The 27068-nt window shown below is 39.8% G+C and overlaps 2 protein-coding genes and 1 long non-coding RNA gene across 5 annotated transcripts in view; 2 read left to right on the top strand and 1 right to left on the bottom strand.

Annotated features, from left to right (window-relative positions):
• Positions 1-796: 796 nt before the first annotated feature.
• On the top strand, positions 797-7325 carry LOC129377568 (uncharacterized). Its single transcript, XR_008607943.1, has 3 exons — positions 797-841; positions 7007-7112; positions 7238-7325. It is a non-coding gene; the product is annotated as an uncharacterized LOC129377568 (long non-coding RNA).
• ubtd1b (ubiquitin domain containing 1b) lies at positions 4482-19737 on the bottom strand. Its single transcript, XM_055057613.1, has 5 exons — positions 19040-19737; positions 8557-8784; positions 8323-8480; positions 7257-7547; positions 4482-7136 (listed from the first exon to the last, which is right to left on the bottom strand). Exons 1-4 carry the CDS (start codon positions 19110-19112, stop codon positions 7278-7280), a joined length of 729 nt encoding a protein of 242 aa, XP_054913588.1. The 5' UTR covers positions 19113-19737; the 3' UTR covers positions 4482-7136; positions 7257-7277.
• mms19 (MMS19 homolog, cytosolic iron-sulfur assembly component) overlaps positions 19682-27068 on the top strand; it is a 19324-nt gene continuing 11937 nt past the window's right edge. For 2 of the 3 annotated variants that reach the window (XM_055057605.1, XM_055057603.1), the window contains exons 1-9: positions 22357-22568; positions 23036-23084; positions 23912-24012; positions 24117-24202; positions 24311-24385; positions 25255-25324; positions 25934-26062; positions 26148-26209; positions 26962-27048. In XM_055057605.1, the coding sequence (XP_054913580.1) occupies positions 22412-22568; positions 23036-23084; positions 23912-24012; positions 24117-24202; positions 24311-24385; positions 25255-25324; positions 25934-26062; positions 26148-26209; positions 26962-27048 (816 nt within the window). In that variant the 5' untranslated portion in view covers positions 22357-22411. Of the gene's footprint in view, positions 19771-22356; positions 22569-23035; positions 23085-23911; positions 24013-24116; positions 24203-24310; positions 24386-25254; positions 25325-25933; positions 26063-26147; positions 26210-26961; positions 27049-27068 lie in introns of those variants that run through there. The other variant, XM_055057604.1, reaches the window with a different exon arrangement.

Genomic DNA, 27068 nt, shown 5'->3' with positions numbered 1-27068 from the left:
TTGGTTGGCTCAGTTAAGCAACTGATGTGGTTGGGGGGGTGCAGGAACGGAGATGTATTTGGTTGGAGGGAGAACAGGCTTGAAGAAAAGACGAGAAGTGAGTCAAACTAAAACATTACAACAGAACCGTTACAGCGTCAGACCTCAACTGAATGCCACGTTTAAAGCTTTATGAGTTTTCTAGCCACACAGTGTCATATCATATCAATGTTAATTTCAGTTTTTATAAAAATGCTGTATGTACCAAATAGGACTGTCTCTTTAAAAACTCCTGCTCTGTGTGAAGCTCCGCCTTCAGGAAGTCATCCCAACATGGCTCCTCTGTTGACCCTTTGACAACATTTTACCAGCATTTCACTGAGAAGCAGCTCCTATAATGAGCTCAGCAGATGCTCAGTTCCACCAGGCGTTTGCTAATTGCTGATGGCTAGTCTGAAGGAGCAGAGTGGGAAAGAGCTGCTCTGTGAGGTGGAAGCTTGGAAACCACTTCGCTTCGATGGCTGCACTAGGTCCATCCAGGTGTTTTTACACAGCTGAATGGTTGCCATGGAGATTCAAGGATTTAAAAAGAAGATTTTTTTTAAATTCTAGAGAGAATCAAGGCATCACTCCAGGTGCGTTTTTGATGAGGGAATAACATTGTACCATGATATAAAGCTCAAAAAAGTCGATTTTATGTGATACTGTCCCTTTAAAGAAATAACCTGAACAGAACCACCGAACCCCCAGCCAGGTAGACCCCCATTCACTAACCCCTCAATGTTTTCCACCACCAACCTAAGTCCGTAGCTTTGAAACTCTCCTGCAGACTCTCCTGTGACGTGGCCCATCAGGCCATCGGGTGAGTAGGTTCAAACTGCTGCTTTACGCCTGGAAGAATTAGGTGAGTCACACACCGGCTGCAGCCTTAGGGAGGGTTTTAGCCGCAAGCCAGGTGAGCGTTGGGTAAGTGGATGAACGACCCTTGCAATGCAGGGATTGTCCGGCATAATCAGAACACTTATGCGCACACAAACACATGCATGGGATTTTCTTCCTTCATCCGTTCCCGTTTAAAGTCCTCCACTGTGCCGGATTGGAGTGTGCATTGCATAAGAAACAGCAGGGTTGTTTTTTTTTTCAACCCTACGGACGACTTCCAGGTACGACAAATGAAGAAATCCCTGAAAAACTGTCAACTGTGTCATCCTGACGGAAATCAGATGAGTGTTTCGAGATCACTTTCTAAAGGAGCGAGTCTCCCTGCAAACTGACCCCAAAACTGCAACTGGAGAGAATTAATAGGGAGGCAAATATGTTCCGAGTGAAGTCAAAACCATAATGGACTGTGAAAATGCTAAGTTTTGATCTGTTAAACTGTTGCTGAGAAACTCAATCTAAAATTCCACCAAACGCAGCCATGCACGCTCAATGTGCCCCTTTCCCCTGCCAGTGTGGAGGTACTCAGGCGAGAGTGGAGGGATGTGGTGAACGCACACGTGATGCTGATGTCGAGTAAAATATTACAATGCTAATGGAAAAACATTTTTTCCTTAAAATAAAAACTGGAAAGCACCGGAGTCTTTTGATAGTGCAAGACATCATCGACGTAGGAAAATCAGCAGAAATTGGAGCTGGGAATTTCAGCTTGTGGCGTTTCCAGTGCCAGCGCTGGTGAAAATGTACGCTCAGGGTCTGAATGAAGCTTAAACGGCTCTGTTTTCACCCCAGCATTTAAATGGTACTGGGAACTACAATGATTTTTACAACCTCTCTAAACAAACAGCGTCAAGCAGCTTGAGACAGAAATTTCCACTGTAAACCCAACATGTGAGGAGCAGAGCCCACCAACCAGAATAGCCAGAGATGTTCTGGTTGGCCGAGCAGTTTTTGTAGCTAATTCAGATTGCTAAATTTTGTAGCTAAATCCTGTAGCTAATAAATAAAATAATAAATAATAAAATAAAAAAATATCTATGCAAAATGGTTTCAAAATTGTTTCGAGTCAATTTCAGTCAGAAATTGTCTTTTGGTGACTTAAATCAACAAAACATATTTCACACATACTTTTTCAGTTTTATTTCTCCTCACTATGTCTAATGTTCAGTGCTATGTCAATATGTGATCAAACTCTAAAGTGGCTTCATAGGAAAAGATGGGAAAGAATCTCCTTACAAGAAAAAAAAAAATCACATATTTCAGATACTGAAGTTTTTTGGAAATTCCAAATGGTGCCATCTAAAACCAAGACAACTTATTCCTATTTTCATGACAACTTGAAAAGCTGCCGTTGTCATCCTTCCATTCATATTTTATGTCATCACTTGACTAACCAACCAACTGTCAATGAAAGCTCAATGCTCTCCAAAGTGTCTGTGAATCCCCCCATTAGTCAAATCAGAAATCTGGTCAGACTTGTAGCAGTTTCAAGCATTCAGCAATTGGAGGCGAGTAACCGACCACCCTTATGACGATAAGGGTGGTCTGAGACTCAGAACCTTAACGGCTTCATTATAGCGTACAATGAAATTAAGTTACACTTCTATCAGTTGAGGGCGGTGGCATTAGTCATCTTCATGTGTCATCTTCACACCATGGAATTCTTCAGCACGTAGAAAATAAAATCTGTAGCACCAATGTGTTAGCTTGACCCTTACGCCACCCAATTCTACCTACTGAGATGCAAACTTTCACGTCAGATTTCTAAATGTGCTGTTGAAATCCAAGGCTGGTGTGTAATTACTGTTTCTCCTTGGGCCAGGTTCACAGTGACAAAGAAGCAAAACATGTTTTTATATCCACTTCTGAAAGCTTCATGACGATAAGGGTGGTCTGAGACTCAGAACCTTCACGGCTAATGAGACTTAACCTCAGTCGGTGAGCGTTTCCCAGAGATTACGGTTACAGAACCCCATGACATAATGTTATATAACTACTGGCTACCCATTTGAATGGTAAACTACTGGTCAGTGAGACTGGAAGCCACAAAAAAGAGGGAACTGGAGCATGTGGGTTGGGAATTTCCACATTTCAAGGGAGCTGTTTAGGGGTTTGTTGGAGGATGGGGGAGGATAGTACCTATTTCTTTGTTTCAATTAACTGTTTAACAATTTTCAGAGCAGACACACAAAACAGTTTAATTCAATGAGGCCAAAAACGTAAAGGAATGTACTTTTTTTTCTTCTTCTAAATAGCGAGCGCTGACATTGCTGTGGTTTCGTGAGGACTGCCAAACAATCCGACGAGCATGGCAGTTTTGGACAGGAAAAAAAAGCAGGAGACAAAGTGAAGAATAAGTGTTGTAAATCCAGTGAATCCCTTATACATCGGTGCGTAACCGGTTTCTTATTAGAAACCTGTCTGCTGTGGCGCCAGGTCACCGTGGGTCCATCAGAATTCAGGGTAAAACCCATTGGGCGAGAGACCAGAAACACACAGCTCTCCCTGTGAAATCCCACCATCAATAGGGGCTTTTTTCCCCCCAAACTCAGAGTACCACTGTCCCCCACAGACTCTCTGTTGACTGTTTTACAGAAACCAAGGCAGAAAAACTGCCTTAAGACCTTCCTCTCTATGTGCCACCCCGTGTGCGCGGCTAATGCCGGAACAGCATCCTTACATAATCAGAAAATACCTTCTGTGGCTTTTTGGAGAAAAACCGACTATGCTGACACACTGAGTAACTTCCTGTTGCTCAGACAGAAGGATAAGCATTCAACAGCTTTTCTTTGTCATAAACAGAATTAAAGCTGGTGATTTTTGTAACCTCCCCCACCAAGCTGTGGAAGAAAGTGCAAGACGCAGCTACTTGTGGTTTGAAATGTGTTTCAGAAAATGGGTGATTAATGAGTGGTCATCAAGAAAAACATTGATTGCATAAAAAAGAAAGTGCTGTAGCGGTGTTTGTCTGGCCTCTTTCATTTCTCGAGTGGTTGTGAAACACCAACTCCTGTAGTTGTGTCGCAGGTAGGAGAGCAACAGGAAAATGTGGAAAAACAGATGGAACCGAGCTTTATGAACCGGATCGTTTCCTTGAACGTCAGTCACATGCTAAAAATGGACACATTTGCCAAGAGAAGACTGGAAACAAACGAGGTTCTCCATGTTTAAGCAACCTTTGTTCCCATCTGTGCACATGAACACAGCGCCATCTTGTGGTAAACAGGGAAATTGATATTTCTCAAATTTGAAATATAATTATCTTTGAAAACTTCATTTTGCCATAAGCTCAAAACATGTATTAAAATAGCGCAATATGCAGAATGATTTTTGATTATTGTGGCTTACAGTTAATATAAAGCCAAACTTCAGTTTCTCAATTTTAGAATGACGAGAACATTTGAACAATTTTTAATACTTGGAAATGTAGTTGGAAAATCGATGCGAGTCCCGTGTTTTGAAATGACCTACTGAAATTACATTAAACTTAATGAGGTGCATTTGTTGGTCGTCTCCAGTGGGGGAGTGGGGGGAGACTGAAGGAAAAACGAATGCAAGAAATGCTTCCACAAGTTTTACTTTATTCAACAGTTTAAAAACATGATTTTACATAAAATCAGCATAAATGAACAGTAAAATAACTTGTAAATGTCATGACCTTAACATTTTCCTCTGACTAAACAAACCCATTTTTTAAAATAAATGTTTTAGTGCTTTATAATGGCTGTTCTGTGAAAAACAAAAATCTAAACCTCAAACTTAATTTAAAGTTCTTAAAGGCAAGAATAGTGAGTAATACACAGAGTGGCAGCTCCTTGCTGATATAAGAATATAATCTCTTAATCTCACGTTATGGCTTCTGTTTAATTTCATAGTCGTTTTTGGGGGTCCATTTGTGTAGCAAAAAACAAATGTCCACAACATTTACATTACCCTGTCATGTGTTCTGAGGTGTACAAAATGTTATCCTTATAGAAATTTTACTCCCGTTTCTTCAGACGGACCTGAATGTTCAGAGTTTCCGACGTGGACAGACTGAAACTCTACGCATCTCTGGAGATGCTGTGAGACATTTTGGGAACCTCTCCTGAAAAATTGACATCTCAGACAAATGATCGCTACAAAAACAAAAGCAATTTTTTTACTTTTTCTTCTTTTTTTGCAAACAAGCAACCAAATACAGGTGAAAAATCAATCAAGTGGGACAAATTCACAGCTTTGGAACCTATAAACACACATTTGTTGTACTATGTTTTTACGAGAGCAAAGATGAGACGGCAAAAGAATCAACCCTTGGCTATATGACCTCCATCCTGGAGGATATGCTAAAGGGAAATGTTGAAAATTGTCCGACATACAGCAAGGAATTTGTTTTTTTTTTACTTACATGGCTTTACATTACTGATTGCACTCCAAGAAATAATGAAAATCAGATCCATCAGGTTTTAAAAACAGGTAAACGCACGCCTTGAAAAACAGAGGTTTTTCTTTTGTTACCTGAAGTTGTAATTTTAATTAAAAAAAAAAGAACATATTTCTCTTCTAAAACCATCAAGAAAGTGAAAAGCGTGTTTACCGTTTGTGGTCAGTTTCTTGACCACCAAGGGAAATAAATGGTGTGGGGAAGCACCGAACTATAAGCATTAAATAGTGAAATGTTGGAGCACGAGTCGGGAGCCGGTTAAAGACTCTTTTGAGATTAAGTGGTTACTGCACGCGCGCTTTACTGGACCCAGACAACTAGAATAGCGGCTCCTTTTCTAGGTTCTGTGTAGAGCTTTAATTATTTCTGAATCCCTTTGAGTTTCACAAAACACAAAATACGAGAACAGATAAACGTCCGTAACAAAAAAAAAAAAAAAAAAGAGGATCAAGCACCGACTTTCTAGTCGGGGCTCAACTCAGCAAAGATGGCGGTTCAATAAATGAACTCCCCCTGAAACTAAGAGGTTCCTTCACAGCTAAGGTGGACAGGCTCACTGATAAGCGACGGTTTGGCTTTCAGGCTGCGCTCGGTTTGTTTGAAGAGAGACAGAGAGAGAGAGAGAGAGAGAGAGAGAGAGAGGTGTGTGAGTACGTTTCGTAGAAAAATAACCATTTGCAGCCATGAGGCGACGTGCTGGTCCTGATTATCAGACCGCAGCTGGGCTGGACTCTACTTTCACACAACTCTGTTGCTTTAGAAACCAAAACAATGCGAGGTCTGTTGTATTGCACATATAGGAAGAAAATAATAAAACTTCTTGTTCAAGTCTGTGACATTTGTGGTGGAGTATTCCTGTCAGAAGCACTGGTATGGAAATGACTTTGAAAAGAGACGAGGACTGTAATGAAATGTTCAGGAGAAATGAGCAACTGGAGCGGAGAGAGAAAACGACGCCCATCTCACTATTTTTAGATAAAGCACTCAAAAGCTTGAAAAACATTGAACAATTAATTTCCTTTCCAGTCTTCATTCATTGGTGGGCCATTATTTCACTATTTTTAATACGACATGCCACCACTAGGGGGAACCAGTCGTTCAAATCAACCTCTGAATCTCTGAATCTGGGTTTTGGGTCGTAGCTTTGACTCACTGCTCCAGGTTCGTTTCTAAGCTGGTGAAGGGAATTTTCCTGTATAGTTTCAGGGAATATGAAGTGATTACAATCATCAGCTGGAGAGAGAGAGAGAGGGTGGGTGGGGGTCCACTAAACAATAAGAAACAGAACAGAAAGGGGCAGTAAGGCTCCTCCTAGTGGTCATGAAGCCATCTGAAAGGCAGAAAAGTGGATTTTCACGTAGATTGTTTTTTCTGCATTAACACATACTCACCCATTATAAGACAGCATAATAAAGGCAGCAGTGAGAGCAATTGATGATTGATTTGAATCTAAAAAAATACACAGGGTTCAGCCTATAATAGTAAGTCTCTTATCCTTTATATTAACCCTTTTTTTTTTCAATCTTGAAGGCACACAATCTACCGCTGAAGTATAGTAAGGACCTTTAATTGTGCAAAACAACTCAGTTAGTTGCATCGTACGCTCCACCAGAGCTGCTAAGTGTCTGTGTGATTTAACCTTTCTGCGTTTTATCCACATTGCAGATGAAAAGCCCAGAGGCCGAGTTTGTGTATGCAGTGGCGAAGGGCGCCGTTTCCGCCAGCGCGATGAGGATGAGCTCTGTTTCCATTTGAAAGTGGGTCAGAGACGGTGAGGATGTCCAGACTTGGCAATCTGCTCCGCCAAATAAACACAAACCAGAAATGTTAAAAAGTAAGCAGCACTTCTTCCTGCATTCTCCTTTTTAGTTTAATTGTGTTTTCTCTCAAACGCAGCATGGTCATCAGGCGGTACCTCTGCTCCAACCTGCTGCAATCACTGGGTCTTGGGCGAAGAGGGAGTGGTTATGGGTGACGCTTTGGGGGCTCCTGACGCCTGTGAGTTAACAATGACCTGGATGACGAAGTCCTTCTGGATCTTGGTGTCCTGCAGGCGCGTCTTGTCCGTCAGCAGCTTGCCAGAGAAGAACCAACGCTGCTGCAGCACGTCGATGTCCTCCTGGGCCTGCAGCTGCTTCTTCAGCTGCCCCATGGTGTCGGCCATGCTGGCATTGAGGCGCACGTCCTTTCCCGAGGAGAGTCGTACCTGACGAGGCAAACGGTTGAACCGGCAAGCTGAAAAATCTTTAACAATTTTACTCGAATTTTGATTCATGGATTACCACAGGCAAAAGCTGCATTTAAAACACAAATGTGGGGAAAACCTTGATGACATTCTGCTAGCGCTGAGGAAAGAAAAAAAAAAAAAAAAAAAAAAAAAAAACACTACGTGGCAATTGTGTTGTTTTCATTAAATAAGAAACAAAATCACACATGGACCAGTTTGTTTATGTGACAAGTCAGTAAAATACTTGTGTCATCCTGCTGTCATTGCCTGACTTCTTTATTTTAACGTCTGGTTGTTGATTGTGTGATTTGAAAAAGGTGTTTCTGTGGCAGTTTTGCAAAAATACACTAACTTTGATGTGGCTGAACAACCTCACCACTCTTGCGCAAAACCTGCACTGAAGTGGTTTTCAAAATTGGCATGCATCTATTAATAACACTTATTTTCATACCACCAATATCTAATCAATGACTGCGTATTTAAAAATTTTGGGGGTAAATTTCCACCAAAAATTCACACATTTAAAATTAAAAAAATAGAACATTTTCACCTTTTGAGTTTCAAAGTTTGACTTTGAAATCAAATTTCCTCTTTCTTCTAGGAAATTTCAGTGTTTTTATTGCAAATTTTCAAACTCAAATTTCCAAATGTTTTCTACAAAATTTCTGAATTTTTTTGACAGAAATGTATCCCCCAACCCCTCTACCACAAATTGCAGCAATAGTAGTTATAGTACAGTTTTGAGTGGAGCTACCTTGAGTTGAAATTCTTTTTTAGGTGCTACGGGGGGTTCAGGGCTGTCATTGCGGTCCTCATCGCTGCATTCTGAGATGAGGTTGACAGGGGGCGCTAGGCAGTAGACCGGCAGTTGGTAGCGGTTCCCCAGTTCATCGTAACATTCGCTCAGAGTCCCTGTGAAAGGAAGGGAGAAAACGAATGTCTAAAATGTGTAAATGTGAGGAATCGCCCCGATGGAAATGGGCCCCACCGTGCGGCAGAGTGATGCTGGCTCCGTCCACTATAGCCTGGGCCAGCTCGTGGTCGTTGCACTCCAGGGCCACGGCGGCGGCCTTCAGGGCATCCCAGATCTCCTTCCGGCCCTCGAACGCCGGCGCCGTGTCCCAGAACTCGTCTCGCTTGCTCCTCAGCTGTCCCTCCGTCATCGGGTAGTCGCTCTTCCACTTGGGACGTTCTTTTTTCAAGGGCTCGTTCCGTCCTGGGAGAGGGAGAACGAAAAGCATTTAACGGCAAGAAAAAAAATATTTATGTGGGATACCATTGGCTGAAATCTTTGTCACATAAGAAACTTCAATGAACTTTGTTACATTGTTGCAGTTGAATTATTTCATGTTTAGATAATTTATGCGCTCTGGGTTTGGATGTTGCGCATCGACAAGGATTTCTGATATTTTTTTCTTTTTACTTTCTAACAGTTAAGATTGGTAGCCATGGCAACAAGTTTTTTTTAAACAAGAGCAGCTGATTAGCATCTCGAAACCTCAAATAATATTTGAACTATGACCAAAGTACCTAAAATTCAAAGAGGACCAGCAAAAGCAAATGAAGCGGATTAGCATTTCTTGCCAGTAAGTTGGATGATGTGCTTGTTGTAGTTGGACACACATTGAAAAACAAGTTTTACAATCCATTCCCACTTTACATTCTACAAATATTCACTCGTTTCCATCAAGACCCAGTAAAATAAAAACTGTGGCTTGCAGTTGTAGCACGTCAAAATGTGAAAAACCTCACGGAGGCACAAATACTTTTTCAAGCCACTCAGCCACATTAGCTTCTAACAAGAACATATTTAAAGAGCCTGAATGAGCTCTGCCCAGTTCCCTATGAACACAATTTGATTGTATTTGCATTTAAGGCAAAAAAAAAAAAAAAAAGACTTCAGGCTGAGTGTTGAAACATTTGCAAATACAGTGAAGCACTGCTCCATTATACCAGGCTGGACATAGCAAGAGTGAATAATATCTGATAACTGGATGAACCTTTGGTGGATTACCAAAAGGATTCTCGGTTTTAAGAGCATGGAAACAACATTTTGTTCAGATTGCAGATTTTTCGCCGATATGGACCCACAGAATATGATTCTCATTTTAACAGCAATCAAAACAAAACAAATTAAAATAAATAAAAACCTGGCAGGGAAGAGAAATCTGATCTCTCACCAGAGATAGGAAACACTCCCACCACACCGACGTGTAGTCCCGGTCTAAAATTAGCAGGTGCTGCAGAGCTTGCAATATGCATGAAGCATGTGTACCCTACGTGTGTATGTGTGTCCGTGTAACTCTACCTGCGTCGTCCACCATCGGTTTCAACACAGACGCAGGCACGACAGACATTCTGCTGCTTCGCATTGTTTACTGAAGCTCCTAATGAAGTCATACCTTCCTCTGGAAATGTAAATTGATACTCAAATTTTTGTCGAAAAACATGGCTTTCACTGCAATATCAGAAAGAAAAAGATCTCTGCACCCTTAAATATGAAGTACAACACCTGCTTCAATTCGAGATGGGAGTCACTGATTGGTGTGTGAAATATACAACAGAAGAGTGTGACGTGAAAACCACAGCCTCCGTTTAGACTATAGAGATAACTCAAATTTAAGACCTTTATAAGGCCTTTTTTTAAGGTCTTCATTTTGGATCCATAGATTCAACACTTTTTAAGAATGCGCACAGACCTTGAGTGAGAAATCTAACAATTTTCAAAACGACTGCCTCTGATCAGGTTTTTCTGCCCATTTGGTAAACTCGCCATGCCAAAACGCTACCAGACTGCCTGACAACAACTTTTTTTTTATAAAAGTGTGGGAGTTGGATCAGTTAGAGTTTCAACGATTGCTTCCAGGAACCGTTGAAACAAACAGCCGCCATTTGCCACAGAATGCCAACGGTCAGCTGCTCTGATGAATGTATAGATCCAGAAGCCGAGTTGCTGGATAGCAGGAAGGCTTTCAGCCTGCATGTGTTATGAAAGATGCTGGATATGGAAATATTGGCAGGATGATCTACTACTTTAACAAGCACTGCATTAGACAGCCGGTAGACGCTTCCGATATGAAAATTTGACCACAAAGAGAGAAAAAAAAAAAAGTGATTTCCATTTAAAATCAGCTCTGTAAAAAAAAAAAAAAAGGGTCAAATTTGGCCTGTTTCTCTTTATTTACAGTTGATGTGGTTAGAATATAAATAAACTTTTAAATTGTTTGCCGTTGCATTTTGGTTTGCAATTAGAAATCCACATCAATTTTGGGATATTGGCCAATACGTGCATGTCAAACCAATCATTTGCATTGATCTTATCTACATCTGCAAAGGTTTGAAAAATCATCCACTGTCTCCTTTTGTTAATAATCAGCCCACTGTTGCCATGCCACCTTTATATTGCTGCTAAGTTCTGACTTTAGAAACTTTTCAGTCAAAAAAAACAACAAAACAACAACAACAACAAAAAACCCTTATGAGCCAAAATAGGAATTGTCAAGTCAGGCTTTTTTCAGAACAGTAACTGGTTTGGAAACTGCAACCGGTGCACCACTAGTAAGAAGCCTTCACAGAAGGCACTCAGCAACAAGAAGAAGAAGAAAAAAGAGCTTCCAGAGCCTTTGAAAGAAAACCTTGTGAATCAGTTTCTTACTTCAGAGCAGAGCCCAGGTCATCTGACAGTGTAGCAGATACTTTACAGGTCATGTTTGTGTTGAAATCGAAGCTCAGGTTTGGGGTCAGGGAGAACTCCCCACATACATTACATTAGCTCTAACTTCTCTGCCAGACAAGACAGTCATGAACTGTTTCCACTATAAATATTGACATGGGGAGATTATTATAGTACAGACATCACCATGACTCTAATAAAGTACGTCTTTAAATGGACCCGACTGTAACGTTGACGGAGTTAGCTACCATGCAGGCGCACACTTGTTCAGCAAAACTCAATTTGTGTTGTTTAATCTACAGATAAACATGTTCAATCTATTAAAGCTCAAGTAAAGAAAGAACAAATTATCTGAAATACATTTTTATGCATCAGAACACAATTAAAATGATAGCTGCACTAATTCTACTATTACATTCTGGTGATTGGCCAATGCGTGTGAAATTGATCTTATCTACCTCCACAGAGGTCTGAAAATAAGCCATTTTCTACCAGGTCATATCTACATGTGTGCAGTTAATAGTCTCCCTTCTGTTACCTAGCAACTATTAAGACAAAAAAAAAAAAAAAAGAAATGAAAAATCTGTATTGGCAAAAATTGGCTAATACCAATCGCCCATGGATTAAAAACTGGAGGACGTTGGACAACTACTGAGTGGATAGTTGTTTACTGTATTCCCTGGAGGATAGATTTCTTCTTCCCAGACAGCATTTGTGATTTTATTATATTGTTCCTCAATTTAGAACCACAATAAAACCCCAAAACAGTAAGCTAGACTGTGTTTAAATGAGAATCCTAACTGAAACCACTCGCCTTAAACGTTTTGCCCCCAAACTTACTGAGAAACTTCAGAGGACTCAAGTGGGAGAAGCACAGTTGATGGGAATAACTGTGGTCTGGAGTTTGGGTATGAAAAATAGGCAGAAACAAAAGGAAGTGATTTGGAGAACAGCCCTGCTGAACCCAAATAGACGGATGAAGCAATGCATAACAGACAGATGAAGCAATATCAAGCTGCTTCGCTCCTGCTGGGCTCATAAAAAGCAGGGTCCACATGAGGAGGCTGCATTGAAGCAGGATATATTTATGAGCGCTAACGTGAACAAACAAACAAAAAGCCTCTCTGGTGATATGTTCCATCAAACACACCATAAACACACAAAACGAGAAAAACAACAGGTGGTTATGAAAGGATTTTCTGGCTCTGCTGTAACATTGCGCTGCTAAAATTCCGTTTTGCCTCAGACATTTAAACAGCCTTACACATTCTCCTGTTCTGAGGTCATTAATGCATGTTGGCGCATTCTCTCCCAACACTAAGCGCACACAAAGTGGCCTTTTCAAAGTAGCACACACTAAAAGGCAACAACTTGCTAAAAAACAAAAAGCTTCTGCTATGTTTAAGGCAATGAGATTTACTGTAACTGCTTTCAGTTACTTTTGTCAGCTCATAAAATTAGTGAAGCACAATTGAAACAGCATCATCAGCGTGTTCATCCAGGTGCTGGTAGAAACCTTGGTGACGTGATGCTCCCCGTATGGTGGCGTATACCGCAGGCGCTTAATGTATCAACATGCTTTGTAGGAGAGCGTAGTCCTAGGTGAAGTCAAACACCTCTGTGCAAGCTCATCACCAAGGCAAATCATCCAGGTTTCTGGAGTGGTTTCCAAGTGCAGCCAACTGGGTAAAGTTTAGCTTTTATGTTACTCAAGTGTTGTTTGCATGTAGGACTATACTGAACCTGAACTACATGTGTTTTTTTTTTAAGACTATCCAACCATGATGGAACAAATGGATGTTGTTTATTCCTCCAATAAGAGTATCTCCTGAGTACCAGGAGACTTTTCTAAGAACCGATATTGGATCACGCTCCGTTCCTAGGAACAACCCTTATGAGACCTTATACAGGCACTGTTTGAAAGAAGGCCCAGCAGAAACTGTACTTCCTGAGGAAACTCAAGAAGTACAGCCTGCTATAGGAGCTGCTGGTCATCTGTCTACACTACTGTTATTCCCTCTGTCCAGTGTTTGTTCATCTGCCAGGGACAATTGGGTCCACAGAGAGTATCAGGGCTGACCTTCCCTTCATCTAGGACTTAAAGGGAAAGGAAAACATCTCTGCAGACTCCTCACATCCTGGACACAAGGGTCCAGGATGTGTGTTGTATTTATATTCTTTATTTTGTATTTATATTCTTACTATATTTACTGTGTACCTTGTATTTAATTTGTATTTTTTTGTATTCTTTTGTGTATGCTTACTGTGTGCCACATTTTTGCCTGTGAGCTGCTGGTAACTATAATTTCCTGAGGGAGTCTTCCCAAGGGATCAATAAAGTCAAGTCTAAGTCTAAGTCTAAGTCTCTCTTCAGACTTTTACCTTCAGGTCGGCATTACGGAAACGCCATTTGCCAAAATAGAAACAGTTTCTTCCACCAAGATGTTTTGATGAATAAAGACTCAGAAATTTTCTTGAACCCCACCACAATACAAGTTTGGTTTGTTCTATTCCCAACTAGTCTGCTGGTTTATGATATAGCTAGCCTCACTGATGAGCTGAGGAGAATAAAACATGCTAGCTCCTGGGAGAGTGGTCATCTTAAAGCTTGAAGGATCAGTCAGTGATGCTTATCGAGGTTAGCAAACATCTTTTAATGCCTGGACGCTGAGCTCATATCCAGCGTATGTGCGGCTGATGCTTTGATTAAAAACATATCTGTGGACCACATGGTTGCCTCAGGACAGAATTTAAAATTAGTCTAACTTTATTTTTGGCTATAAATCCATCACTGGATACATTCAAAAGTGACCATTGAAACTTAACTGAACTAAATATCGTGATGAGAGTTTCATTACATAGCACAACTGGTGGAAAATAATGAACTGTTTCCCACCAGTGTTTCTGTTCATCATTTACTGATGCTATTATGAAACTTGGAGTGAAAAAAAGGTTGGTACATCACACAATGCGCTTGTCAGCTGGGCAATAAACAGAACTTCTGAAGGGCTGCTTGTGTTTCCGTAAGATCCAAACTTTGAAGAAGTAGAGGGCATCGTCTTACCTCTCCATGTTAGATCTGTTCACAGTTTGGAGAACTTCAATATGCTTCGAAAGACTCACGTTTAGTCCATGGCATTCACGTTAAGTAAAGCCTCACAATGTGACTTATCTGCACTTTTATTGTTTTATGAGATGATTTTATTACTTTGTTTTTACCTAACTATTGCTGCTTGTTTGTTGTTTCTACTCTGTTGGAGCAAAGGCAAACATTTAGTCCAGTTCTAAGATCTTAGACCAACATGTTCAAACACCACATCCATCCACAGGTCATGATCATCTACATCAGTCCTCTTATTGAACCAAGCGCTATACTGCTAAATCATTCAATTCACTGGACAAGAATGTGTCATCTCAAACCTAAAGTGAGCAAAAGTAATGGTGAAGAGAATAAAGTATAGTGGCCCAAATATACCAAAACCGTATTTATATCACAAATGACTTGAATGAGATAACTGTAGGTCAATATGAAAGAAGAGGGCTGGGGAGGTCTCACCATTAACAGAACATTGACAAAGTTTGTAATGAAAATGTGGTTACTGTTGCCTTGCAGCAAGGAAGGTCCTGAGTTCAAATCCCAACCTGGACTTTTTTACATGCAGTTTACATGCTCCCATGTTGTTTCTCTCCAGAGTCCTCCTAAACACGTATATGCTGGGCTAACTGGCCTTTCCAATTCTTTCTCAGGTGTAAGTACGTGAACAGCTGCTTGTCCTGTGCGTTTCTGTTTCCTTGTGATTAGTGACATTGAAGATAAGCAGATATAGATAACTGTTTGGATAGATGAGAATTGTCACTGAGTGCAACTTTTCTGTCCACAATTATCTTCAAATCAACACCTTTATTGAAGACTGCAGATCAGGGATGTCCACCTCACTTTCTTTTTGGGCCTTTGAAAGATCTTGAATGTTCTCAAAGGGCTGTTTGTGTCCCCATTAACAAACTATTAAAATATTAATGGCTGTCTGCATTCGATGAGTACTTCTTAAAATCAAACATCTTTTCATATTACTGTAATAGGGCGGAATACAGATGTGATCCGTGAATCCTGCAATACTAATAGGACTTCTATTGAATAAAACTAAGTACAATTTTGATGCTCATATCCAACACATTTACCTAATAAGAAGTCTATCCAGCCAATTATTTCCATCCAAACATGATTTAATAAAAAAATTGGTTCTTCCCAATGTGTGTAGTTGTGACAAAGGAAAAAAAATCCCAATTACCTTCATGCTTAAAGTGATCCTGTAAGAAGAGTAAATCTTCAGTATATTGTGCAGCTCTAATTCTAAAACATCTGAGTTTTAAGCTCAAGCTAACGTTCAAGAATTCTGATGATCACCAGATATCTTTGTTCCAGATATTTTGATGTTGCAACTACATAGAAGAGTAAGAAGAGTTCATCAGAGTGTTTTAGTGTTCTTCCTGAAAACGGTCAGTTTACAGAAAGAGTCCAAAGCACTAAAAGCAGACAGAACATTACATCCCAGCCACAAGCGTAAGCTATTTACATTTTTAAAGAGAGCTGGACGACTACAACAAGGAGGAAATTCCTTAGAACAAGGAGGCGTCTGTAAACAACGAAGCATTAAGTCAACATACAGTAATAAATATTAGATTCCATGCAGGGCATTTTATCAGAGATTCAACTTTATTGGTAGAGTTCTAGAACAATATTAACAAGTAGGTTTTATTTTGCAGGGAGTAAAGTTGGGTTGTAAAGCGATTTTCAGTTTGAAAGGACTGGGCACAAATTTCTTTCATTTCCTTCCAAAAACTGATTCACATTTTTCAGTAAAAAACAGAAATGGGGAGAAAACACAGAAACGCAAGAACCCGTTACTCTGAACCGTAAATAATTTAAAAAAAACAAAACAAAAAAAGCTTTTAGTGTGTCCAACTTTCTGTGAATCTGGAGTCAGTGATGCAGCAGGACACGATAATACTTGCAGTTTTTCTCATTAAACAGCGACTGGGAGCACAGAGGAAGAGAAAGGGCGTGTAGATATGAATCAGAGCGGGAAATTATCACCAGCCACAGTCATAAACCAGAAGACGGCTTTCATTTTAAACAGCCTCTTGTTGGCCTCTGCAGTCTGTATAGGAGTCACTTTGGGATGCAGACATGAAGGCAGGTCTATGGTTTACTTTTGCATGAAGCTGATGAAAATATTTAAAGAAAAGAAAATCTGCAATCCTGTTTCAAAAACTGGAGGCAACTTGGCATCCTTGAGAAAATGGAGGTGGAAACTATTTGCATTCTCCCTGAGCTACAAAGGTCTCTTAGGGCCTACCTTCATAAATAGAAAATAAATATTGGCCAAAAAAACTCATATTAATCTTAGAAATGTTCTTGTCACACCATCTTATCTTTAAAGAGTTTAAAACCAAACTAATCAAACAAAACCAAATGCACAACTGGGTGCAAAAGTGTAAACCATGCTACTTTAATTGTACACTAATATTTTTTATGTTTGTATTCAACAAACAGCTGCAGTATTTTTTTTTATTTAAATATTCACTTTGAGATAGAGGAAGCAAAAATAAAAGTTTTCCCTAAGATCTGCATATGAAAGGGAGGGGCGAGCAAAGCGGAAAATCTTGATTTTATCAGACATCCCTAAATAAACGCTTGACATTCCTGTATGTGTGACTCCGTATCGGACTCTACAGCTTTTTAAAAAAAAAAACGTCAAAGATGATGGACACCACTAATAATCTAATTGGAATCACTATAGAATCTACATCTTTAGGCGTTTTCACACCTGATAGTTCTGTTCAATTGGAGACCAATGTTCTAACATTTGTTGCATTTTCAGCTGGTCAGGTTCTCTGTCTCACTGCACTGTGTCCAACAAACCAAATGCTTTGCAAAGCCTATTCCCTTTCTCACCTTTGGTGGCGCTGCACTAAGAACCACTGAAGCAAACCACAACCAAACCTCTGAAGAAGACACTGAGCGCGCCTTCCTTCTTCACAAAATGTAAACAAAATGAGTAGCATCAGATTTTTCTGGTTGGAGAATTTCTCTCCAACCAGACTACGACCTGTTTTTACCATTTTACGTTCCATAACCACAAGTCACGTTTGTTGTGGTTGAATTTACCCAGAATGCCACACACTACAGTCTGGTTCCTGCTTTCGGTCTCCGGTTGCATTCACATATTCCAGTTGAATTCACATATTCATTCGAACCGCAACAGACTTCATTTCAACCGAACCGAGGACTAGGGTTTTAGGCGGACCAGAGTTTATTTCAGAGGAAATCAACGTCAGACACAAGTTACTATGTTAGGCGAATCTTTAACTTCATCACCGACACTTGGCTGAAATTGAAGTTGGGCAGCAATTTCCAGTTTGTTAAGTTGAGCTGTAAATGCAGCACGGACTCTGACTGGGGTGCCAAACATTAATGTGGAAGAAGTCAGCTGTGTTTAAATAGAACATTATGCTTACAGGAAAGAGTGACACTGACTGATATGAAATCTCTATCCTCATGTCACATCTGCATATTTCACAGAAGAGAGGCAGGAAGCGGAACATCATCATTACCATTATTGTTATCATAATAAAAAGAGAAGTAATGTGTAAAGTTTGCCAAAAGTAATATAGAGAACACGGCAAATGGGTCAGGAGAGGATGAAATTTGACTTTCTGGTCTTCATGCAAAATTACATGTCGTTTCCAAACAAACACTGCGTGACACTCTGAATACACCACGCATGGTGGTGGGAGTATCATGCTGTGGAGAGACTATTCTTTGGCCGGGACAGAGCTGACTGGGGAAATGAATGGAGCTAAACACAAACACACCAAAACAAAAACCACTGGAATAAAAAAAACTGCTAGACAGTTTGGGTTCACCTTCCAACAGAGCAGCCATCCAAACCACAGAGTCAGAGCTACAATAGTTTAAAACCAATGGTAACCTAAGTCCAATGAAGAATCTGTTAAAAATGGCATCAACAGCTGCTCTCCATACAGTCAAAGGGAACTTGTGTTAGTTTGCAATGATGGATTTGCAAAAATGTAAATTTCTAGTTGTGCAGACGACATGCTGGTCTACAAAATGCTGACTCAGTGGGGCTAAATACAAATGAACGCCAGATTTTTATTTATTTATTTTTACACATTTTTGTCTGTAAAAATTATTATTTTTTAAAAACTCTTCCTTCCACTTCAATTATGTGTCATGGGGTCTATCAAATAAAATGTTATTGTGACTAAAGACAAAATATTCAATTTCTCAGGTAGGGGGGTGGTAAACTTTTGCAAGACAATGTTGAGCCCTTTAATTGCATCACTGTCACGAGGCCAACAGGCAGAGTTTTTCAGCTGTGACAGGAGGGAAGCAGTTGCATGCTGTGCAGAAAAGTCCCAACATTTCGCACGTCAAGTGAAGAGATGAAGGGGAAGTATATGCCAAGTAAAAAACAAACAAAAAAAACACAACATTTTAAAATAGTATGCTAGGAAATGACGTCCAGTAAACTAGCGTTTCAGACCAAAGGTCTGTTAACGAGACAACCTATTGCCGAGTCCCAGGAAAGCCATTTTACTCTGTTTACTTCTTTTACACACAGAGACATAATAAAAATAATAACAAAGAACAGGACAGAACAGATGTCAAGGGATAAATATATGCCATGGTAACAGCAGCAGAGTGACGCAGGCCAGGCGAGCCGAACGTTTTCACATTTTCTACACTTTAAAAAAAAAAAAAAGGAAGTCTCACCTCCTCGTCCACCGTTCCTGGCCGACCCTCGGTTATGCGAGTCTTCCCAGTATCTCCCCACACATCCTCCCATGGTTGGAGGTCTGCGCTCTCTCTCCGCGGGGTTTTTTACTCGATGAACCGGGAGGTCATAGTGGACCAGGACGACGAACTAAGTCCGACACGGAGGGAGGCAGGTGGCAGGTAGAACGTTCTGACCCCGATATTTCATCCGTATCCACAATGTGGGTATCCAGTGAAGGCGTTCCAAAGCTCGCAGTAGATTTTTAAAGTCAGTTTCAGCGCTTTCACGACTTATAAGCGAACCGTTTATTTGTTTAAACTTCAACAACACAAGATGAACTGTTATTTTAGAATGTAAGAACCAATGTGCCTATATTCCAGCTAACATTGCCCATTAAAGATAGTTGCGAAAGGGTCGCAACGCGCAGCTTTCACGCTAACAAGCTAACCGAGCTAACTAGTTAGCCTCTCCAACATCAGTAAACACAAACTTCAGCTGACCAACATAATTTCCCCGCGTGCTGGAAGTCCCACAAGTGCGAGGGAGGTAGTTTAGATTCCCCCCCTCCGAAGCTCGGAGAGAAGAGGCACTGTTGTCCCCAGAAGCTATTTCCAACGCAGTACGTCTTTAAATATCGAAAACGTCTCTTCTCGCTGGTAAAAGGTGACTTGAAGCGGTGAGCTAACGCCACCGAACTTTTCCGGGACGCATGCGCATGAGCGCGCAGGTGGGTTCGTTGTTAAAGGTAACTGCTGTGTTTCCCCTCGCAGCACTCTTGAACGAACAGCCCTTTTGGTCACACCCTGTTAACTCTATTTATTATACAGTTGGTAAGAAAGAAAAAGAAAAAGAAAAAAAAGACGAAGTAATTTCACTCCGTTTCGTTATTTTTTCTTTTAATCAATTTGACACTTCCATTGTACATAAACTCAAAAGGAAATGGTGAAATTTTAGCCTATTTATACACAGCGAACAGAAAAAAAGAGACAAATAGAGATAAACTAAGAGAATTAAAACGAAGCTTCTCTAAAATCTCATTTTTACTTTGCATTATTTTCTTCCGTTAACCTAAGATTTAACTGAAGTCAGATTAACCGCATATATATTGAACATATATCTTAAAACACTTAACGCTTACTTTAAATCATTAATTTCAGTATGTTTTGAATTACATCTCAGTTTATACTTTAGGTTCATAAAGTATGCCATTTTAGGTGCCTTCATAATGTTTGACTATTTTTGTTAAAATGTCAAAGAATATAAATAATAATAATACCTGTCCTTATAGTGCAAATTGGTGTAATGTTGTTTAACAAAATAAATAATGTGTTCGTACCTCAAAATATCAAACATTTACAATTTAGTGACACTAAATTTGGCAGGTATTTTCAGTTTTACATCTCTTCGAATACGATCTGTTGTTTTCAGTTTTTTAACTAAAACACAGAAGCTGTCTTCACCCGATCCAGTTCCAGATGTATGATATAAGATCTGTTAGTGAACGGCATTAGCTCCAGTTCACACACACGTAGCGAATCCAAACCATCCCAAAATTGTGACTCTTTAAAATTTCTCTGTTTAATTGCGCTATTGTTCTTTTCTTGCAGCTTTCTGTAAAGTGCAGTGGTTCAGTTAATGGGAATGTTTTGTCATTTATCCTCACTGTCAGAAATGTCAGTTTGTCTGGGCGTAATACTGTGATACCGAATCTGTCCTTGGTGAAACATTTTGCACATTTCCTCTAAAGTGTACCTGTTGTTTTACTGTGCTAATTTTCATAAGCATGCTGTCTGTAAACTTTGAATGTATTAACATTTTGCACAATTCTGTGATAGCATATTGGTAATATACTCCTGGAAAATGTGGATAAGACTGTTTTTGACTGGGTTTGAATAAGACTGACATGATACTGTTATAAACATAACACCTGTTAGGAACATATTAACCGGTGTCATGAAGTGTCATTTAGTAAATAGTTACACTTTTAATGAGAAGTTGCTTTAAAAGTTGAATGAAAGGTGTTATGTCACGTTTATGACAGCGTCATGTCAGTCTTATGCACACCCCGTCAAATATTGTGTTACCAAAATGGTAATATATTGAAAGCACAATGTCATTAGTTTCACCTGGAAAGTGTGCTGTAATGGATCTTTCTGTGTTCTGGCAGCCTGATGTGTTTGCAGTACTGTAGTGTGTATGAAACATGTAATGTACAAAGTGGCAAAGCAGAATAATTAAAGACATTAAGTAACTAAAAACTGTACTTATTAGCAATTATAATAAACCAAAAGTGTAATTGTAGCATACTCTAATTGCACTAATAATATATAAAATATGCGACGCCAATATACTTAAAATACATTCAAAGTATATTTTAAATGTCATTCAATCACAAAATAGTACACTCAAAATGTACTGATCAAGCACGTTTATATTACATAGAAAGCAATATACTTAAAGTATACTAATTGTCACTTAAGTTGTCTAAAATGTATGTTGAAGTAAACTTAGTACACTTTAAATTGTGCTTTAATACATTTTAAACACTATTAAAGTACACTAAACAAAACAAAAAATTAGTTGTTCCAAAATGTCACACTTTAAGTTGACTAAACCTTAAGTGAACTTGAAGCACAGTCATGATTAGTCTGACTTAAAGTATGCTCAAGTATGTTAAAATCTAACATGCTTAGTATTGTATATTAATTTTTCATCAGGGTACGATCTCATCTGTCACATGAAAATGGAATCTGATCATTATTTTCTTTATTTTTTAACAGTCATTCTCTGATGACAAACAGATTTCTTTTCACAAGTGGAGCATTACAGTGTTTGCTATAACACTCTGCTTGCATATGTAATAAATTAGAACTCAGTTCCAGTGAGTTTCGTTTGTACTAAAAAGTGCCTTTTAAAAATTGACAGCCCCTTGGCAGCTATTAAGCATAATTTTTATTCAGCCCACATTACTGTAACAAAATTGTTGTGATGTAATATTCTAATTTCAAATGGCATGTTATTATGAGGTGTAAGTGGAAAACCACCTGTGTGTAAAATAATGTGTTTCACTGAGTGATCAGGTTCCTGAAGTAAACTGAACCCGGACTTTCCAATAACATTTGAATTTACAAAGTTATAGATTATGGAATATTTTTTCACTCGCAATGGCGGAAAAGGGCTTCCGTGCTTTTTCCACTAAACATGTTTGGAATTCAGACAGTACGTGAATGCATCACCCCTTTCAGAAGATGTTGAACATCCTTTTAGATTTCAGAAATACGTTTCTTTCTAAAAGATAAACATGTAGCTTAAGGGGTAACTGTTTACTTGTTCTGTCATCAGTTTTATTCGATGGAACTTCACTGACAATGTTAGTTGGTCTTATCGACCTGAACTTCTCGCGCATGCGCAATCCCCAGCGGCGTGACAGAGACACGATGGCTGCAGAAAGTCCTTTGCTGCTGTCTCTGGTGGAGGAATTTGTCTCAGGACTTCAGGACAGCAAGGCGAAGGACGCTGCGGCAGGTAAGCGAGCCTTCTTCGTACTTTGGTTGGTGTTACAGGAAACGAGTCAGTGTGAAAGAATCGCAGGGAGGCTGCAGAGCTGCCCTCTAAGGATGTGCAACACGGCAATGCTGCGTTAACTAGCTAACTTAGCACCACAACATCCTGTGTGGTGACACTGCAGGCGCGCGATATACAACAACTGCGCTTGGAAACTCCTATATGCTATTATTTTTCATTAAAGCAGCGCGTCACGAGGAGTTTTATTTTGTGCTGTCACTTGACAATGAGCCGCGGTTTAACCGCATTTTGCCTGCCTGCCTGACTGTTAGCCGTTGCCGCTGGTGCGTTTGTGTCCGCGTGGAGGACAACAACAAAAAATGACCTTTGATCCCACCGCTGCTGCTGGGTTTACGGTAGCTGACAATAGACAACATTGTGCATGTTTGTTTGGAATATGGTGACTGAACTTGTTTTTGTATCTTCAGGTGTCAAAGATGGACATTTTACCGTCCTGCAGCTGGTGGAGGCACTTGGGTGAGGAGCACTTTCAACAGAGACCACTAATCAGTCTTTTGTTTTTGTTTGTTTAGACTCATTCAACCAGTGTTTATTTCCATATATTTTAGAAACTTCTGAAGTAAAAATGTGGATATAGTTGCAGCACCTGTGATAACAGCTTTTCACTTCCCCTCAGTTTCAGGGAAATGTTTACATACCGTTGATCTGACCAGAACTTGAGCTACAATGGCAAAAAAAACAAAAAAACAACAAAAAAAAAACAATATTAATCCCTCTGAATGCTGTGCATTTTATTGCTTTTAAAAATCTATCATGATCAACAAAATTAGGCTTTTTTGATTAAAAAAAACTACAAAAAACAAAAAAAGACAAGCAAAACTCTCATGTCCTAGTGGAAACTGAAATGGTCCAGAGGAGCCTAGTCAAAGCCCACACTTCAACCCCAAGGAGAACTTGTGGCTGGACTTAAAATGGTTGTTTAGCATGAAGAATGGAGGAAAACTGTAGTGTGGTTGAGACCAGTCCTCTCATCCCTTTCTGTTCCAACCATGTGAATATTATTTTATGTTAAATATTTAAACTTAACTGTGATTGTTTTCTCGAAATCAGTTTGACATTACAGGCTTTTTTAAAAATGATAATTTTTTTGTCAAAAAAGCCTAATTTTGTGTGCATCTTTGTCAGTGTTTTTTTAGTGGTTTATGCAAAAATAAAGACTTTGATGAAAAAAAAAAAGCCTAATTTTGTTGATCGGGATTCCTTTTTGTAACAGCAACAAAAGCGTTAAAAAAAACAACAACAAAAAAATGAGATAAACAGAATTTCTGCTGTTGCTGCTGCAGACAGAGCCTGACCAGCTCCCAGCCTCACACTCGGGCCCGAGGGGTCCAGCTGCTCTCGGAGGTCCTCCAGGACAACTACGGGGCGCTAACAGAGACAGAAGGTACACACCGTCCGCCTTCACTCCTCTGCTAACGTAGGAAAATGAAAGAGACTTGTCGGACATTTAGTTTTTTAGCCGAAGTGACGAGTTTCCCTCCTCCACAGTCGAACTGCTCCAGGCCTTCTACGAAAACCGCCTGAAGGACCACTACGTCATCACGCCGCCGGTGTTACGAGGGCTGCTGGCGCTGGTGAGTTTCTGCTGGGTGCGTTTACAGCAGCAGCAACTTCTTAGAAATAAAACGACAAAAGTGTGAAAGAACTAACTAATCATGTATTTATTTATTTTTTCTCTCCAGACTAAATCCAGGAAGCTGCCTCCTGGTTCGGCTGTGTCGATGCTGAGGACCGTGTTTCAGGATGTTCACGTACAGGTGAGACCTAACACAGTAACCAATTTTACTGGCCAATAAATTGTTCCAGAAGTTCTTGTGATAAACGATTTAATACCATTTCCAGTAATGTTTATTGTTTATTCAGGAAGATTTTATTTAATCTTCCCAGCATCCATCTGATAACACACAAAAATATTCATACAACAGAGGAGAGCAATTCAACATTCCACATATAATATGACAAAGTTAGCCGGATACCACATTGTACAGATTTCACACATAAACCTGGATTAAGATGTAATATCAATAAGTTTTCATTTTTCTTTAAAAAAAGTTTACGTAATTTATTCCATTATCTCAAAAGATTTTTGTAACAAGATTGACTTAATACAGTTTACAATTAGTAAATTAGCAATAAGTGCTAATTTCGTAAATGATGTGGAACTGGAAGACATTTGAAATCCCCCCAAAAAACAATAAATAAAACAGAAGTAAACACCAAACACCACCAAAACTGTTACGAAAAATGTCTTGTGATTTTCCTGTAAACAAAATTTTCCGTGCTCATTTTGTTTCATTATTTGATAAGTTGATTAATTGCGAATTGCAGCAGACAATAGACTGTGCCAATTTTACTTCCAAAGCAAAATTTTAGTATTTTCTCTGCATGAGTACAATTATTCTTCATTGCTCTTTCAATTTGAGCCATAGCAGCAAACTGTAACCGCCGCCTGCTTTCCCCGTTTGTCCTCATTCACTCACGCAAAATCTGACCACACTCTTTCTAGCCTGAGTGGTGTTCTTCTTGCTTTGCTCTTCGCGGCACTTCCTCTTGAATGAAATATGCTTTTAAGCTCAGATGAATCTCGTCTGACTTGTTCTACAATCTGTTTGTGTCGTCCCCTCAGTCCCTGATGCTTGCAGAGAGAGCGTGTGTCTACAACATGCTCATCAACCTCATGGAAAGCAGGGAAGACGGTAAGAGAAATTCATGATCCGTTTTTTTTTTTTTTTTTTATGCATGTTTGAACAATTCCTCCCTTTGGTTTTGGATGCTGTGCAACTGGTGTGACGCGTAACCATGGTATCAAGCTCTTGTTTTAGTATCTCAAAAGCTCAACTAATACCTGCTCTTAAGATTTGTTGAAATGACAGATTTGCTCAGCAACAACTGATGATGTCATCCAGGATATGTTACTGTGGAATATCTTTGCTGCTGTTGGCATGTCAGAACAGTCACCAAACAATAGCTTGATTTGCATTACAAATGTGGGCAAAACTTTGTCAATATTCGGCTAATGTTGAAAAAACAGTTCCACAATGGTGGTGTTTCCATCAAATAAGAAACGCAATTAAAATCACACGTGAATGAGTTTGTTCAAGCGATAAGTCATTGAAAAACACGCTGCATCATCATCCTCCAACTACTTCCTATCGTCTTCTTCTTTGTCACTTTCGCCCGTAGTAACATCCTGTTGCTGATCACGTGACTCGTGTGATTCATAGAAAGTGTCTTTTGTTTTGCAAAACTGCAAAAGTGTATTTTGCACTTTTTTTCTGTTTGTACCACTTTCAATCTTTCCGCAGAACTGAAGGGTTTGGGTGCAGATTTTGTTTTTGGTTTCGTCCAATCGATGGACGGCGAGAGGGATCCCCGCAACCTTCTGTTGGCCTTCCAGATCGCCAGAAACATCGTTCTGCGGGGATACAGCATTGGTGAGAGACATTGGGACCAGACTTGTCGTTGTTCCTCTCTATGCCGTCATTTGACTGTTATGGCTCCCATTATGTTCCGTCTCAGACAAATTCAGCGAGGAGCTGTTCGAAGTGACGTCCTGCTACTTCCCCATAGATTTCTCCCCGGTGAGTTCCTGTTTATGCAGGCGGTTAGAACGTGTGGCCTGTTAGAGAACGGGAGCGTGACAGACTGACACACTAACACAGCGCTTGCCTTTAATTCTGATGGTGAACAGCTGCAGCACATTAGCAGAGATAGAACTATTCATAGTGGCCAATTTGATGTGAAATGAAGAGTAGGGGAGGTTTGTAATGCGTTTGGTGATTATTTATTAAATGTTTAGATGCCATTTTTTTGTCAGAATAGGTTTATAGATTTTATTTATTCCTAATTCTAAATTAATATCTTATTAGTCCTTGAGTGTTTTATTAAGATCTCTACTGAGGGAGGAATTACACATCAGAGTGCCAACCCAGTCATTTATTTACAGGAATTATAGTACATATTATTTTTGTCTGAAAAGTAACTAAATACAGCAATTTTTCAGACAAAAAATAATCAGCATTGGCCAAATGAGGAATCATTGGCTCAAGAAAACCGCAATCGGGTCACCCCTAATCCAGAGACTGTGATTGTTGAAGGTTGTCAGTCGTTAGTTGATTTCCAAGTTCATGTTTTTTTGTTGTAGCTTTTGTCGTCTGTCAGTGTGGTAGATGGGAGTTGACAGCAAAATTGTCTCAAAAAGCAATAAATCAATTGGTCATATGCTAAGTTAAAAGTGCAGTAGCAGTTTCTGTCAATTTCTAGAACATGGCTTCATCAGTTAGCTTCTGTAGTCTCATCATGTCTCTTCCCCCCCTCCCCTCACCGTGTCCAGCCACCCAATGACCCCCACGGCATCACCAAAGAGGAACTGATCCAGGCGCTGAGGGCCGTCCTCACCGGAACCCCCAAGTTTGCAGAGGTACAACGTCGTTACCCCAC

The sequence above is a fragment of the Poeciliopsis prolifica genome, unplaced genomic scaffold, assembly GCF_027474105.1.
Source record: "Poeciliopsis prolifica strain line A6 unplaced genomic scaffold, Auburn_PproV2 SCAFFOLD048, whole genome shotgun sequence".
NCBI lineage: Eukaryota > Metazoa > Chordata > Actinopteri > Cyprinodontiformes > Poeciliidae > Poeciliopsis > Poeciliopsis prolifica.
The sequence above is the reverse complement of the archived record's forward strand: the minus strand, read 5'-3'. Positions and strand labels throughout refer to the sequence as shown.

Bases quoted from the DNA above. Each gene is read 5' to 3' on its own strand.
- ubtd1b (XM_055057613.1), bottom strand. From the start codon at position 19,112: ATGGGAGGATGTGTGGGGAGATACTGGGAAGACTCGCATAACCGAGGG. The intron at 8,785-19,039 runs GTGAGACTTCCT...TCCCTCTCCCAG, and splicing joins CAGGAACGGTGGACGAGGAG to GACGGAACGAGCCCTTGAAA. The intron at 8,481-8,556 runs GTGGGGCCCATT...TTCCTTTCACAG, and splicing joins CAGCATCACTCTGCCGCACG to GGACTCTGAGCGAATGTTAC.